This window comes from Crassostrea angulata, chromosome 2 (genome assembly GCF_025612915.1).
Source record: "Crassostrea angulata isolate pt1a10 chromosome 2, ASM2561291v2, whole genome shotgun sequence".
Lineage (NCBI taxonomy): Eukaryota > Metazoa > Mollusca > Bivalvia > Ostreida > Ostreidae > Magallana > Magallana angulata.
The window spans coordinates 4792214-4809533 of NC_069112.1; the positions used below are offsets into that span (position 1 = coordinate 4792214).

General features: G+C 34.0%; 1 protein-coding gene across 1 annotated transcript; it reads right to left on the reverse strand.

Moving 5' to 3' along the window:
* Positions 1–1258: 1258 nt before the first annotated feature.
* On the reverse strand, positions 1259–11215 carry LOC128170713 (uncharacterized). Its single transcript, XM_052836485.1, has 2 exons — positions 11101–11215; positions 1259–3876 (listed from the first exon to the last, which is right to left on the reverse strand). The coding sequence occupies exon 2, from the start codon at positions 3841–3843 to the stop codon at positions 2110–2112; it is 1734 nt and encodes a 577-aa protein (XP_052692445.1). The 5' UTR covers positions 3844–3876; positions 11101–11215; the 3' UTR covers positions 1259–2109.
* Between the last annotated feature and the right edge of the window lie 6105 nt (positions 11216–17320).

The window sequence follows — 17320 nt, forward strand, 5'->3', positions numbered from 1 at the left end:
GGCAAGAAATAAACTAGTTTTGGGCAAAAATTAGAGTTTTTTTTTTCTTGACTTCTATGCAATATAAGCTAATTATGCCAAAATATTGTTTACACATGTTTTTCAGAACAATTTGAATATATCCCAATACACAAACTATCTGGAAGTTTGGTCTGCGCCGAAAATTAGGATGCTAAAAAATCAGTACTCTAAAACTGTTGTCAGTTATGAAAATTGTTCATATTCATCTTGAAAACCTTCCGCCACAAAATATAGTCTTTTACTAAACCCTGTAAACATGTAATTTTCTTTTAATTTTTTTTTTTTTCAGTATGGTCTAGTAAAATATAAATATACAAATAGAACTGATGAAAAAATGACAATAACAAACCGTCAACCATCTCAAAAATCCATAAAACGAAATACAAGTACAAAGCAGAGCAACACGAACCTCTAAATAGATAGAGGTAGTATCAGGTGCCTAGGAGGAGTGAGCATCCTCTGCTGACCGGTCACACTCGCCGTGTGCTCTTTGTCGTAATCGGAAAAAACCCCACGGAAAAGTCCGTAGACAATTGGGTGATTAATAATGGTCTAACAATTAGTATGAAAAACGTCAGTCAGCATGCGACCCAGTGAAAGATTGTATTTGCTGACAAGGTCGTTGTATCGACCATAGAACTAACGAAAAAAAGACTTCATACGAGACTATTGATAGTCCTGTTTTTTCAACTTATTTGTAAGTAGCATGCCTCGCCTTATAAACTGTTCATACGAAGAGCATGTTCTTGCGTATCAATCAACTCAGGGTAAAAAACACCATATGCAGGTGATGAAGGTATATTGCTACATAAGTAAGGAAAGTTGACTATAGAAAAATTGAAGTCATTGCGTTTATCATAAAGTTTTGATGTTAGGTTACCGTCAATGTCCATTTACAGTAAAATATCCAAATATGAAACAGATGACGCAGACTCTGTGGTATCTTTTATTTCAAGTTCACTAGGATATATCGAGTCGACGTAAGTATGGAAATAACAATTGTTAATTGATAATACGTCGTCGATATACCTGAATGTTGAGTTGAAGGCCACAGCGAGTGATTTATTTTTTTCACGTACCAGTTTTTGAATAAATTATGCGTCATTAGAATACAAAAATAGATCAGCTAACAATGGAGCACAATTGGTACCCATGGGAATTCCAACAGATTGTTGGAAGACTTGATTTCCAAAAACTACTGTACATATATGTTGTCTATCAAAAACTTTTTAGACTAGAGGTGACATAAAATAGTTACCCAAAAGGCGAGGAACGAACTTCTTTAAGAGACGCTAAAGCTTATTTCGCGCAAATACCATTAAATAACAGTTTTCTCATACCTTAAGGATATTTCTAGCAAAGTTAAAGGTATGAACTTTTCGAAAATAATGCTGCTTTGTAAAATTTAGAAATTCTTAGTTTATTGTTTAAATGAATAAATTTAGATAATTATTTTTAACATCAAAATATAGATCCACCTTGCATTTCGTGTATATCTTCTTTGTCAGGAGTGTCATTTTACATAACATTCCAAGGTCATACCAAGTGTACCTTATCAAATGGTCCGCCTTACTGAAAACTCTTCGCATGTATTCCAGAGAAATTCCGAAAATAAGCGTTTAAAAGGTCATCATCATAAAAAATAAATCATAGCACATGAGCTTAATACTGTGTTTATATCACAACAAAATGCAAAATCTACCGAGCGGAATGCTAACAGGACCGGATATAATATTTAACGCTCATCATTATCATCATCATAATAACAGAAATACTACTCATGATAATGAATATACTGTATATAATGTCAGACGTACATAACATAATGTTGTGTTAACCACATATATGTTAGAATGACCGCATATAATGTTAAAAGCACCTCATATATTAAAAGCACTGTATTCTGTTAAAACAAACATGATATTGTGAAAAAGTCGTATTTCCCTACTTTTTCTCATGATTAGGAGTTACGTAAAATCATGTTCATGGGACGACATCTTAACAAAGCTTTACTGAAAATCTACAGTCGTAATCCTACAAAATGAGCGAAAAGAATGTATATTTTGCTGTAGCATTCTTTAACTGTGTTTACTTATAGTATTTTATTTTCTTTACTTTCTCTGTGGCGTACTCAGCCACAAAGAGGTTGTCGCTGGTGTCCACACATAAACCCCATGGAGTTTGTATATCGCAGTTGTCAATGTAGCGGAGAAATTGTCCGTCCTGATCCAGGATATGGATGCAATTGGTGGTCCAATCTGCTGTCAGTATCCGACTTTGACTGTCTGTAGTGATGCCGCGTGGATTAAATAATTCCTTGGTAGTAAAGAGGGAACCAGCAAAGGAAAAAAGTCGTTTGATCAATGATCCCGGATGACCAGTGTATGTAAACCGGTGTTTCCCGGCCTGATTGACCACCACTAGTGCACCAGCTTTATTGTCAGACACGCAGATATCAAAGTTCCTGTTCTCTGTGATGTATTTTATGTAGTAAGAACCAGATGAATAGAGAGGTTGTCCGTAGTCATTAAATTGTATACTTCGTTCTACTTTGGAGCCAGAGTAACGCACAACTTTTGTTTGTTTATCATCATCGCTGTCCATGACAACAAGGAGCTTACCAGAAGAGGTACAACAGATATTGCGAGGTCTCCATCCCCGTAGTTTGATCACTTTGTATATATGTGTATTCTTCACTATATTCACAGTTCTATCGTCAAAATCAGTATAAACGAGATCCCCTTTCATTGTCACTGTAATGTCGTGCATAAATAAAGGTTTTATCCCTGATTTGGTTTGAACTGACTTAACGAGTTCTCCGTGAAGGTTGTAGAGTCTCATAATTTTATCCCTACCACTTGTCCAAATATTTTCATCATTCAGACACGAAATGCTGCATACTCTACCATACTTGCTGTTTATCTCTGTTATGATCCATGGTTTATCAATAAACGATCTGTCTGAAGGAGATGTCTCAGTAGCTGGAGAATCCATTGCGAAGATATGTTCCTCTGTTTCTTCTGTTTCATTAGAAAATGCTGAGAAAGAACCAAATTGTTGATAAATCCCTTCTTTATTGGTCTTCTGGGGAGTAAAAGTTGGTAAACACACTTTGAGCTTAGGAGGCAATTCTCTGAATTTATCATTCCTAGATTTGTAGGCACAGGCAATGCTGACATCATTGGAGTCCAGTATATTCCTCAAATCTTCAATGGTCTGTGTGATTCCAGAAATTGTGTGCTGAATATCGCTTTCTTGTGTATTAAGGTCAGCTATGTGTTTGGTGTTCAATTCAACAAGATCAGCTTTGATTTTCTGAGAAATGGTGTCTATTTCTCTGTGCAATTCTTCTCCTCGTCTGTTGATGGCTGTTTTCAATTTTTCGGAGTTTTCATTTAAATCCGCTTTACGAGCTGGAATGTTAGATAAAATATCTTCGTATTTTGGATAAATGACATTCTCTAATTCTGATAAATCTCTGTGAATGACTTCTTTTATGCTTTCAAATCTTATCAAGATGTCAACCGCTTCATGGCCAAGATGTTCACCAGAGGAAACACAATGTACACAGATAGGAATGTCACAAGGTTTACAGTGAAGTTCACATTGTTTTGATAAATGCTTTTGGCATTTGGGGTAATATGGAGTGGACCCCCGCTTTTCGAATGGCACCACTTTGTGTTCTTTGGATAAATCTGATAGGTGTTTCCCTACACAGGGTTTGCAGAGATATTTGTTGCAAAAGTCACAGTACATAGAGGGAGCCGGGTTATCACAGAGGTCACACCGTAACACGTCCTGGATACAGCGCTTGGGGTCCATCGTCAGACACTTGATTCCATTTGTTTAAGACTTCTGGATTAACGAGAAAAAAATAAGATTACGTTGTAGACATTGAATATCATGGAACCGTTTTAACAAGAGCTTTGACTTGAGGCAGTACCTGTCTAACTTCAAATTCATGAATTCGGGGTCTACTCGTCATTGGCTAATAGATTTTAGAATGCACTGATACTTATTTTACTTCATCACGGGACATACATTTCAGTTGAAACAATACCAATTTCGCAGAACAGAACAGACCTTGGCAAACTACTTTCTGATTATGATAGTCTATTTATATAAATTAAGGAGCTTCACTAACCAAGTTCAAAGAAAGGAGGTCAATAAAATGACAGCTTGTTTTAATGAACAAACTAGAAATTAACATCCCACCGAAAGTCCAAGATCTTGATAAAACGGATCTATCTACTTAAGGTGGTATGGGACACTTCCATGTTGTGATGTATTGTTTATCGAAATAAACAATAAAACCAAGAGTAATTATATAAGTAGTTTTTTTCCCAATTATGTCACCTATCGGCGTAGTGCAGTGGTTTAGAGGGTTTAAACAAATCTGTTTGTCATGAGTTCGATCGAATCCCGCTTGGGGTTTTACAATTTTTACCTCTCCAAATATTTTTAAAGCTTTTTTTTTTATTAAATGTTGTAAAATTTGAAAATTCTTAACCGGTGAAAGTATTTAAATTATAATGTACTTACATCCACAGTAATATCGACAGATGTCCCATACCACCTTAAGGTGTTAATTAAAATGCCAAAATCCTGAAAAAGTATACATCACAGTGTGGAAACGGAAATTGTACAGTTTTAGGTAGAAATGTTCGTCGAAGCGAGTTTAAAATCAAAGTACTGAAGTACTGAAAGCCGGGCTCTTTTGGTGTGTCTTTATGCATATTGTGTAGTAAAGACTGAAAATCTCAATCTCTCTCTCTCTCTCTCTCTCTCTCTCTCTCTCTCATGCTTTTAATGTCGGCAAAGCATCAGAGAACGACCAAATTTTGTAAGCGGCTATAAACAAAAAATATGTCTGTCTAGTTGAAGTTAAAAAAGTTCAACAGTTTCTGCCTTGAATTTTGCAACAAGCATTATATATTCAATCCCCGTTTCTTCATCGCGCAGCAAAGTAGTTCATGGAAATTCATGCGCATCGTATGTGTCCAAAATGCATAGCAATGTTGTAAAACACGTTATTAATCAGAAAAACTAAAAAAGATAGACACTTCATTCGAAATTTAAAAAAAAAGAAACAAAATGCCAACACTTTTGACAAAACGTGGCTCTTTGTGTAACTATTTGGTATAGCGGAAGCTTTACCTTGACGCTGTTTGGTTTTTTGTTTATATGTGCTATTTATAGTAACATTGGCGATTTGCCTGCCTATAGCCAGGACTCTGCTTTCAGCAGAGCCCGGCTAAAAAATGGACATGTAGCCCTGTACAGTCGAAGACAGTGTCGGTAATTTTTAAAAAATGAATTGATCAATGGATGTAAAGACTTTCTGGAAGAATTAAATACATTAAGGGAAAAATGGGAAAAAGATAGATAGAAGTTGTACATATTCTTTTTGCAAAATTAGTTTCAAGTGAACATATTGATAATTAAATATCCAGGGTTACACTTTAACAAGGTTAAAATAATCATTATGTACAAAATACAGTCATTTTGATGAATTGAAGGCTTGTACAGGTAGATATTTATTTGACCTGCAATTGACCTGGAGTTTTTACACTGGCATGTCAAAACTTATATTCTATCTTTTCCATTTGTATTGCATAAATTATCATTTGTATTTCATATTTTTCTATTTATTTTGCATTAAATAATTTTCCATTTGTATTCTTAAATTTTTCATTTGTATTGTATAATTTTTATTTGTATTCTAATTTTTTTTTTTAGTTTTGGATAATTTTCCTTTTGTATTAAACAATTATCATTTGGCATTTTATTATTCTAATTTGTTTTCTTTAATATTACATTTGTTTTCTATAATTGTTGATTTGCATTATATACATGTCATTTGTATTGAATAAATTTTCATTTGTATCGTATGAATTCTATTTGTATTGTAAAACATTCCATTTTTATTGTAAACTTATTCATTTGTATTACATATTTTTTACATTTGTATTGTATCTTAAGGATTGTTTTGTTACAAAGGACTTCATTGGTTATTATTATCCTTAATCGAACTGGGTAATACTAAGGTGTCTGGAATATCTGGCTTAGTATATATGACAGGTTATTTAGATAATAAGCAAATATTCATTAGATTTTAGTTCTTTATAAGTTAGACAACATTAAGAAAATTAAAAATGCCCGATAAACTAAATTGTGATAGTGTTAATTTGCATTTACGTTAATCTCGGCGAGATTCGTTGCGACTGAAAATGTTTTGTTAAAATTGATTTGTGTTATTGTGTATCAAATGGTATAAAGGTTATGCCCCCGTTAAAACACCCTGGCTTTTCAAAACTTGGAATTATAAAGAATTTTATCATATTCATGTAATGTTTGACCCTTGTGGATATTTCCTAGCCTAATGGTAACCCTGCTTTGTTGAGACGACATTACAATTGCCCCGAATATATGTAACATTTTGTTTATCTTAAAAACTAAAAAGCAATTTAAATGTGCATGTAAAGAAAAATACCAATCGAGAAATGATTTTAAATTTGCAAATTTAAGTTTACCTTGAATATTAGTTATTAATCCCCAGGTAGAAAATAAGACTTCTAATCTAATTTCAATATATATCACTTTATAGACCCCAAATTATATTTTGATTTAAATAGACAATTCAATTGTTAAGAATAGTGTAAATGTAAGGTTTTTTTTTTATTTTAAGCAAAAATAAATATAAGGATTTTTATTTGAAGAAATAAAACCATGTCAATTGAATTTATTTACAATTAAAGGAGGGATTAATCTTAATTTTCTGCTACTATTTGACTACCATGATACATTTTAATTTTTTAAAACCTTATTGCATATTTATAGAATAGCCCCTATCATATCCCAAGACATGATGTGTCTATTCATTAAATCATAAGAGGAGTTCTGGGATCGAGATTTTTAAAGAGTGATAAACGTCAACTTTAATTTGCTATGCTATTTGACTCCCTGGATGTAAGTCTAATTTTTAAAACCTTATTGTTCATCTATAAGGAATTTCCCTATCATAACGTAGCTACTGCATACGTTGTAAGAGGAGTTCTGGGAACCATACTTTTTTGCCAAAAAAGTAATTTTTTGTTTTCCACCGATTCTGATCACACATCAAAATGACATCCCAATCATATTTTAGTAGATCATTTGCCTACTGCAAAAATGAACCAGACTTTAAAAAAAAAATACAAACTCGTCATTTGTCAGCCACTCAATGACCCCCAAGACAAAATTAATATTTCCGAAACCTTATTGTGACTCTTTAGGAAACCTCAAAACATTTTCCAAGAGATGATTTGTCCACTATTAAAAATAAAGGAAGAGTTTGAGGATGCTGGGTTTTGTTTGGAACAACGTCTTTTTTACATATTATTTGACCCCCAGGGGTACCAGAGCATTTTTTAAACCTTTCAACAAAACAACATGACACCCCAAGTCAATCTCCAAGAGTACAGCTTGTTGGTTTTTAAGATGTAAGAGCAGTTTGAGAAAGTAAATCGTGACGGACGGACGGGAATAACAACAATATACCCGGACTTCTTTAGAAAGTGCGGGTATAAACATCTTGACAGTTACGTACAGTAGATCTTGCTAAAAAGTAAAAAAAAGTCCGACTTTAATCCACACAATTTTATGATAAATATCAAGCCCAGTATTTGTGAGAAGATTTTTCACTATTCCTATTACCCCTCCTCCCCCTCTTTCTGGCCCCACACTTCTTTAGGGATTTGAACAAACTTTTATCTGCACAACCTATGCTTCACACAAGTTTCAGTTTTCTGGCTTTCTGGCTAAATGGTTTTCCAGATCATTTTTTAAAAAGATTTTCTTTATATATTCATATGTACAAATTCGCCCCCCCCCCCCTTGCAGTGTGGCTCGACCTATCTCTGGGGATCATGATTTATACAAGCTTATACATATAACACCACCGTCAAATGTCAGACGAATTGAAATAGTTTTTCCTCAATTAATATTTCTTCACAAAATCGCTCTTTCATTTCTGCAATTTACATTTGCCTTCCCATTATGAACTTGGTTGTTGTGGAACAGTCTGCGTGCGAAGGGAATCTTTGAAACATGCAAGTTACATCAATGCTGATTTTGTGAAGTAAATTGAGATTAGAATTTCCAATGCGTTGACATTTTCACCTTTGATGGTGGTTTCAGCTTGTTTTGATTTTCGTTTCATTTTTATGAATTACGCTTTGTAACTTGGGGAACTATTGCATGTATTTTCTAATTTTTACGCATCAAATCAAACAGTCGACTGTTTACCTGCGCAACATAAGATGCATGCATAAACAGGTACCGTACATTAACAACTAAACTACATATTCTATTGGTAATACAGTATGATCTTTGCGTAATGGTTGGTTAAGAAACCGCAAACATAGAAAAGCAAAACATACAAACTGCCCAAATATTATAGAGAGCTAATAAATGATGTTCGTTTAATGGTCAGAAATGCTAAAAAAAAACCCACTACAAACAAAAACTCACATCCCAAATACTTGATAAAGACAACCCACCAGGTAAATGGTGGCGTATAACTAAATCTATCTCCAAACTTTCTAATACACATAAACTTGTACCCCCTTTAAAATCACACGGCCACATTTTTTCTTCTTCCGTTAGAAAAAGCAGAAGCACTAAACAACTTCTACTCAAATATCTTGATTTAAAGGGGCATGGCCTCGATTTTGGTCAAAAATACTTTTTTTTGATTTTAATGTTTACAATGCTTCAGTATGGCATTTTTGATAGGCAACCAAAATTTGATGAGTTTTAGGCAACCAACATTTGATAAGTTTTAAGCGAGTTACAGAGCTTACAATCCTTCGCCATGTATACAAAGGTTTTGTTTACATTTTGAATGTTGAAGTGAAACTTCCAGTTTTAGACTTCAAATGAATGTGAAAATCGTTAGGAACTGTTAATTTATGCTTAAAATGAATAAAAAGATAGACCAATCAGCCTGAAAAAGATTGTTTACTGGTAAATTGAACCTATGTAAACAAAAACAGGGCACGGGCCTTGTTTACATGACGAAGAATTGTGAGCCCTGTATCTTGCTTAAAACTCATCGACTGGCACCCACATTTCATTTGATCATTAGAAATGCATCCCTAAAGCAAAGTAAATAATAAAAACAGAAAAATAAATTTAACCAAAATCGTGACCATGCCCCTTTAAAATACTGCTAAACATATGGAAACGGACCAATGTTATACCGGTTTACAAACGCAAAGGTAGTCCAGATCTAGTCAATATTTATAGACCAATATCCTTGACCACTTCAGTTAGCAAAATTATTGGGAAAAATCATTTTTAAATATTTATACAGCTTTTTCTTAAAAATGATATCCTAACAATATATCAATCATGATTTCAACCTAATGATTAAACTGTCAGGCACGTAGCATCAGGGGGGGGGGCTGGATATTTATTTTTGTTATTTAACCGAAGGGCCATACATCCTTTGAACGCCCATATAAAGCCATTATTACTCAGGTGAGCGAAGTGTTCCATGTGCCTCTTGTTGTATTAACCAAAAATGTCCCATCCAAGGTATGATTGTCTGCCCACTATACATGATGATCCCTCCTCAACTTTTTGCCATCAACCCGCGTTCTTGGTTACCCCGTTCTTGAAAATTCTATTCCAATCACCCGCTAGAGGTCGCGTTTAGTTAGCTTCTATCTATCAAAACTAAAATCGCGCATTCAAGAAACGAATTGCCTTATTTCATTTATTCAGCATTTGTCAAATCTTAACTTCTATGTATAATCCATGAAAGTTCCTAATCATTATATTCACTGTTAACGTAATCATTCAATATTATTTCATTGCAAGGATAATCATAGTTAAATGCTAACTCTCATTGACTTGGATCCGCCAAAGCATGTCCAACACCTTTCTCTCATTTTTGCTATTTCGAGCTGGTTTATCATAAATGAAAGTAGTTTTTGAATTCATTTCTCAATAATTATTTATCAGGTAACATTCAGTTATAGCTTACGGACATCATATTGAAATATCAAAGGTATAAGCAGTGACTCTGATGCAGGCGTTTTGTAGTTTATTGGCGAAATGTCTTAATTTATAAGAATAGATTTTTGAATGTTTCTTTCTTATTTTATTCGTTTGTTATGTTCGTTATCTATTAAAGTGAGTAGAGTACATTCATACGGCTGCCACGCTCGTAAATAGGCTCGTAAACCGTCAACTCACACAGGTACCTGGTATATAAACCATTCGATTTCGTTACACCTGATTGCACACTTGAAATTCGTGGCCAACGTGTAGTATTCCTATCGTGGTCTTTGGACTTTGTGCATTTATTTCTTATTCTACGTGCGTATTCTGTTTGTGAATAATGCATTGACCAATTGGTTTATTGCTAATATTCTCCTGGCTTGAAAAAAGTTCGTAAAATTTGATAACTTCATCGCAACCAGGTAACACGGAGAAGCAAAATGTACGTCCACACAGGTGAGACCTCTACAGCAAAGTACTTTGAACTGTTTAGAGGTCTTAGCCTTAAATAGGGGTTGTATGGACAGCAGTAATGAAAGAGAAATATGGCGTACAGTGCCTATTTACGAGCGGTGTCAGCTTTAAGTTACGTGTAAAGTAATTCGGTATAAGATTATTTATGAATATATATTATAATATATGATATTACTGAGATATGAAAAGTTTACGACAAATACAATGACGACAGACAACAGACATTTGATCAGAAAAGCTCACTTGAGCCTTCGGGTCAGATGAGCTTAAAATTAAAACTGTACAGAGCGCTATTTGTTTTCTCGCTTCGACGAACAGCCTACTCAAAACTGTACACTTTCGTTCCATTGCTGTGTACATAGTATGCAAGAGATTCTACTTTTAAATGTTTACATATAAACATGTAACTGAATGAATCACGTCTTATATATCTATACGCCTTAATGATACTGCTGTCTTATGAAAGTTAAAGATAAACTGTGATATTTACCTATTCACACTTAATGGTATATAGTAATTTGCTAAAATACCAGTTAATTAAATAAACAAACTACGAACCTTGGTCTCAAAATTATCTCCCCCAGTCTAGTCAGTGTAAGATCACATTTTTGTTGTTACATCTGATAAGTTGAGTTCGTGTTCGATATATTGATCAGGTTTAAAGCTGAATATTGCTCGTGAATAATCACCGTCACCCAGGCAAAAGCAATTGAAAGGCAATGCATAAACCCCTTCGATTTTTAAAACTAATGCACCTGAACACACCATATAACCGCTTTGAATCATTTCATTCAAGTGCCGTGTGATAAATTCAAAATTGTTTGCTTACCTGGACAGCAGACGTTCACTGAGGAAAGATATGTTCTTTATTATCGATCTTAAACAAATATTAAACACCGTTTTAGTTTTTTAGTGTCCAAACCTCAAAGTTTGCATTTTTGCCCCAAAATTGCATTAGAAAATGGCTCAACATTCTTCATGTTGCAATGCTTTTTATAAAACAAGACTGGTCATAAAAGAGCAACTATATAACTCTACTTTTAACCAAATATGATGAGATTAATATTTGATTAAGATTGATAATAAAGAACATTTCTTTCATTAGTGAACGTCTGCTGTCCAGGTAAACAAACAATTTGAATTTATCACACGGCACTTGAATGAAATGATTCAAAGCGATTGTACGGTGTGCTGAAACTCGCAGCTGACGTGTTGCATTCCTTACGTGATCCTAGATTTTGTGAATTTACATTTTTTTATTTTTTTTTTTTTAATTTTTATTGTCATTTTCATAATTATTACAAGGAATCAAAGAAACAAAGCAAATATTTATTGGCACTCACACACCCTTTCATACACTTGCACACATAAATATCAGAAACACATTCTAATTGTTTACAGGAAAATTAAATTTCAAAAATATTTTTCCACTCCAGTTTGACCATTGTTTGTCAAATTTTAACATTTCACATGATTTAATTGACATGTATCTTTCAACCTTATATTTGAAATAGATATGTTGTAGTAGTCCCTTGAAGTGAGGGATCTTTTTTTGTTTCAAACAGTTAAAAATATACTGTTTGGTATACAAAATTATAGGGTTTACAACTTTGTTACCCTGATTTAGAGGTATTTCACCAAATTTTACATTATTAACATTAAATCCAATTCTATTTGTAGTTTTACAATATATATGCATGCTGAGTTTATTCCATAATGGCAGTATTTCTAAACATTTAATAAATACATGTTGAATTGTTTCTACATCTTCTTTGCAAAAAGAACAACAATCATCAGTGCTTACATTGATTTTTTTAAGATAGTATTTTGTAGGCAACATTCTGAAAAGAATTCTGTACTGAAGCCATTGTACTGAGGTATCAGCACTTGTTTTAAAACATACTTTAAGGTCAAGATCTAGTAAATGATTCAAGACTGTCTTTTTGGTGCTAGAACCATTATGACGTCATAATTGATTTGATTAATCTTTTTCCCTATTATGCGGCTTTAAAGGAATTATGTAGAAAATAAAACAATACTTTGACATTCTATATTTAATCACGGGAAAGGTAATCCCGGTACCTATATTCAATTTGACATAATTTTAAAGAGGATGTCAAGGGCTTGTTTATTGCCGTTTTTGGAGAGACTGTAGGCATTCTAGATATATTTCATTAGTCAAAAATGGACAAAACTCCGAGATTTATTACTTTTATCCTTCATATTTCATTGAAAATCACAGTTTAAAACATGATTTTTCACTGTGTTTACCAAACATTTTAGCCCGGTACACCCTGTGAAACAAAGATCTTGTTATGAAGCATCATTAAACGAATCCATATCTTGAATTTCATTTACTAGATCTTGACCTTAAAGAACTCTTTAACAGAAACATTAATTTCTAGTTGCATGGATAGTTCAGTGTTCCATTTCTGAATGGAACTTGGTATAATATCTTTACTATTAATAAGATTTTCGAACATTTTTCAAACAATAAAACATACTCAAAGTAAAATGGAATGTATGGATAGTAATATTTTTTAACATCAGATCTTTTTATAGACTGAGATCTAAGGAAACTAGATATTGCATTAATAACACTGTTGTATAGCATTGTACATACATGTACATTAGACAGTCTATAATTTTGTGCAAAATCATGCTGTTTCAAAAACTGACCATCTTCTTTTAGAAAGTCACCTATAGTTTTAATACCATGTTCGTACCAATTTTAAACAATGATAAGTTTATTACCAACACATTATGTAGTTACTGACTCACTATGGAAATATATTGGGTTGATCAATCTCATAGATGGCGAGGCGAAGCCGAGCCGTCTATGAGATTGATCAACCCAATATATTTCCGTAGTGAGTCAGTTACTAACCTAATAAGTGTTTTGTTTTCCCGAGGAATATTAAGCGACATATTTATTCACAAATAGTGATGATCATGTACAAGATGCCTAACATCTCGTCCAATGTAACTCATTTAAACTCTTCAAAACTTTCAATCTCACCTTTCAAATACTCTTAAAAAATCTTTGCTTCACCTATGTTTACCTACAATGTTTTGTTGCTATTCAATTTTAAATGTTTTCTCTGCAGAGATTTGAGCAAATTTCGACGCTGCCATTTTGTTCTGCTCCAGACAAAAGAATGTGACGTCAATATTCTAAGGGCAGTTACTCTAATTTTAAAGAATTTCAAAGGGCAACTACTCCAAATACTTTAAGAACTTACGGCATGCGGTTTATGTATTAAATACTATGAAATGTCGAAATGAGTAAGCGAAGCGTCGACCAATGACGGCCATATTGCCTAATATTAATTCTCACAGAACAAATATAGAGATATATGAGGCAATCACGTGCTATGTTTAAACCAATGATAATGTGACGTTTCAGTCCAAGGGAAAACAAATATTTGTATTGTACCAGATTGACATAGCACATACATTTGTTGTAGATAATGAATAGTCAATTGTTCCTAAAACTTTTAACCATGAGTGTAGAACATCTTTCCAAAAATTATTACAATGATTTATTATGTTTTGTACATATTTGTCACCAAAGTCTAACAAATGATTTACCACTTTGTTGCCATGAATGTCTAAAAAAATATCCGTCCATCATGCGCGGATCCAGAAAATTTTTCCAGGGGGGGGGGGTCCGAAGGATAATTGTGTTTGCCAGGGGGGGTCCGAGGCATATTTTCGCGATAATTTTACTATGTAAATTTAATAAATTTTCATTTTCCAGGGGGGGGGGGGGGGGGGGGGTCGGGACCCCCCCCCCCGACCCCCCCTCTAGATCCGCGCATGGTCCATGGTTTGTAATCTTTTGTTAACCTCTTTATCCATGAACATTTTAATGGCACTAAAAAATTAATAATAACCGACATTTTAATACCACTTTTTAAGTAGTCTTGAGTAATAAGTTGTCTCTTGACTTTATCTATTTTTGAATTTATATCTTGCTTAATATTCATTTTCTGTTTCAGGCACGTAGCATCGGGGGCAGCAAAATATGTTTATTAAATATACCTACAAACAAGTAAAAAGCTGTCAATGTGACAGCAAACCGGGTTTTCTTTTATGTGAACTGTATCCATAATCCATGGCAACCCGTATCCAGTGAAATAGGGTACCCTATATGCAATATTTTGCCAAAAAATGACGAAGTTCAAAAGCTGGTATTTTTTTCATAAATGGTCAGAAATCAAAATCCTAACAATATGCACACCTCTGATATATGTACAACTGATCTGCAAAAGAACAACTTCCTATCTTGAAAACTGTAGGAGGAGTTATCCGTACAATGAGGGTACCATTTTGGCAGCCGCCCGCCCGCCATTTTCACCATTTTATATAATACCGAGCGCAGCGAGAGGCGGGCGAAGCCCGCCTCGCGAAGCGAGGATTAATGGTAACACGTATATATAAGAAAATCAGTCAAAAATGAAAGTTGAATCAGGGGTACTAAGGCCAAAAAAATTTTCTTCCAGCCCTGGGCGCCGCCATATTGGAAGCCATTTTGTTTTCAAAAAGTTAGTTCGATCATTGATTGACTGGTACTTATCGATGTTGTTTCCGCTTTAAATTACGACAAAACTCAATACAAAATTTTCGTATTTCAATAAAATGTTTCAACCATTACTCATATTGATAAAGTAGTTAGATAGTGGCGAAAATATCTTACAGCACGACTAAATTTACGTATGTTCCATCCAAGAGTTAGAATTTAAAATATAAAACACATCATCGAAATTTGCCTTTTTAGCAATTGAATAAGTAATGAAAATTCTTTTTAAAGGCAAATTATTTTTTTTAACATATCTTTATAAAATTCAAAAAATCTACGAAGCAGGTTCGGTCGTTTCCGATCTTCTTCGGATCTCACGTTGCAGACGACGTAAACAAATATTCGCCGCACAGCTGTCAAAAGTTACAAAAGGTTAGATATATAATTTCTTTGATCTGTTTGGTATAGAATTTACAAATTGTCTTTAAAACACAGTAAAAATGCCATTTGAAGACACAATCAAGATTGAAAACGAAGATTTTTATCGCTTTGATGTACCTGGTAATGGTGACTGTTTTTTCCATTGTCTCAGTCTCGAATTACACGGTCGAGACGATTTTCGACGTGTTGCTCAACTTAAAAACAAGATTTGCAACCATGTTTTCAACAACTGGGCTTCTTTTGAAGGGGATGTGCATGCATGCCATAATTCATCTCTTACCAAGTCAACTTACTTAAATTTCATGCTGGTCCAGCGCAACTGGGCAAGTGCATGTGAAATCAAAGCTGCATCAGAAATATTAAATCAGCCAATTAAAGTTTTCTTGACAGGTAGAGCTGGTACCAAGTTAGTGTACAATAAATCTCTGTATGTCCCAACACAATGTCATTTGACCCCTCCAATTACTCTGCTACTGACTGATGGCCACTTTCAGCTACTAAAAAAGGTCAGTCATGTACGTGATAATGATCACACATATGCAACAGCTTTGGCACATGAACAAAAAAATCTACAAAGTTCCCAAAATGTGAAAAAATCATATGCAGCAGCGGTTAAGTCTTCTCATCGTATCACAAACCCTGTAAAATGTGTCCCTCTAGGTGAAAAATCTTTCAGTCAAATCCAACAAAATACCCCTCCTGATCATTCATATGCAACTGTAAATTGCTGTGTATCTTCCAGTGACTGTAGAAATTATCCCACTCCTGATCATTCATATGCTACTGTTAATTTGCCCAATGAAATCAACCTGAATCAACTTCATGACCATGCTTTGTCCTCTAACAGTGTAGGTAAAGACCCCAACAACAGCCCTACCCATAGTTATTTGAATCATGATCAATGTTTATTAATTTCTTCAGAACATACAAGCAACTCCCTTTCAAAGAAGCGAAAATCGATAAAAACATTGCAAAGCAGCCCAAGCTCAAATGCCCATACTGATACATCCAATTCTGCAAGACCATTAAGAAAAGTCCGAAGAGTTTATTCCGATAGTCAAACAAATGAAATTTTGCAGCCTTACCAAATTTCTGAAAAGAATACCGGTAGTTCACAAACTTCATCAAACTGCATCATTAGAAGTAGTACATATGAACCAGAAGAGGAATCCTCTTACAAAATTTGTAGAAAATTAGGCTTACAATATGAAAAACCATTACATAACGAGACCAGTTATGACACTAAAAAAAGGCGTTCTAGAAATACATACAAAATTAAAAAACAATTAAAATCTGTTGGAATGTGCTTTCAAGATATACCCGAACCACCTCCTGAAACAAATGACGGAAATTTTAACAAAGCAATGGACTGTATACGGGCATTTGAGCTTGAACAAATGTCTTACTCTGTTCTTTCTTGTTCAGTATGTCATGAGGCTAGAATTGATATGAAAATGTTTAATGAAAACACCTGTTTTCGTTGCCACAAAGACAAATCACATATAAAAATGTTCTCATCTGAAAATAACATGAATCCTGGTAAAGTTCCCAATGAATTGTCTGATTTGTCTATTGTCGAGCAACAACTTATTTGTCGTATTGCACCATGTATAAATGTCCATTTGCTCAAACATGGTGGGATAGGGTCAAGTGGCCACTGTGTTACATTTCCACAAGAAGTCAATGAACCTGCCCAAATTTTCCCCAGACTCCCTTCTGAAATTCATATTCTAAAAGTATGCAAACAGGGTAAAAATGATACATCAAAAAATTTCAGGGTGAGACGTTACAAAGTTCAAAATGCCCTCATGTGGT

Excerpts from the sequence above, each read along its gene's own strand:
- LOC128170713 (XM_052836485.1), bottom strand. The coding sequence starts at position 3,843 with ATGGACCCCAAGCGCTGTATCCAGGACGTGTTACGGTGTGACCTCTGT.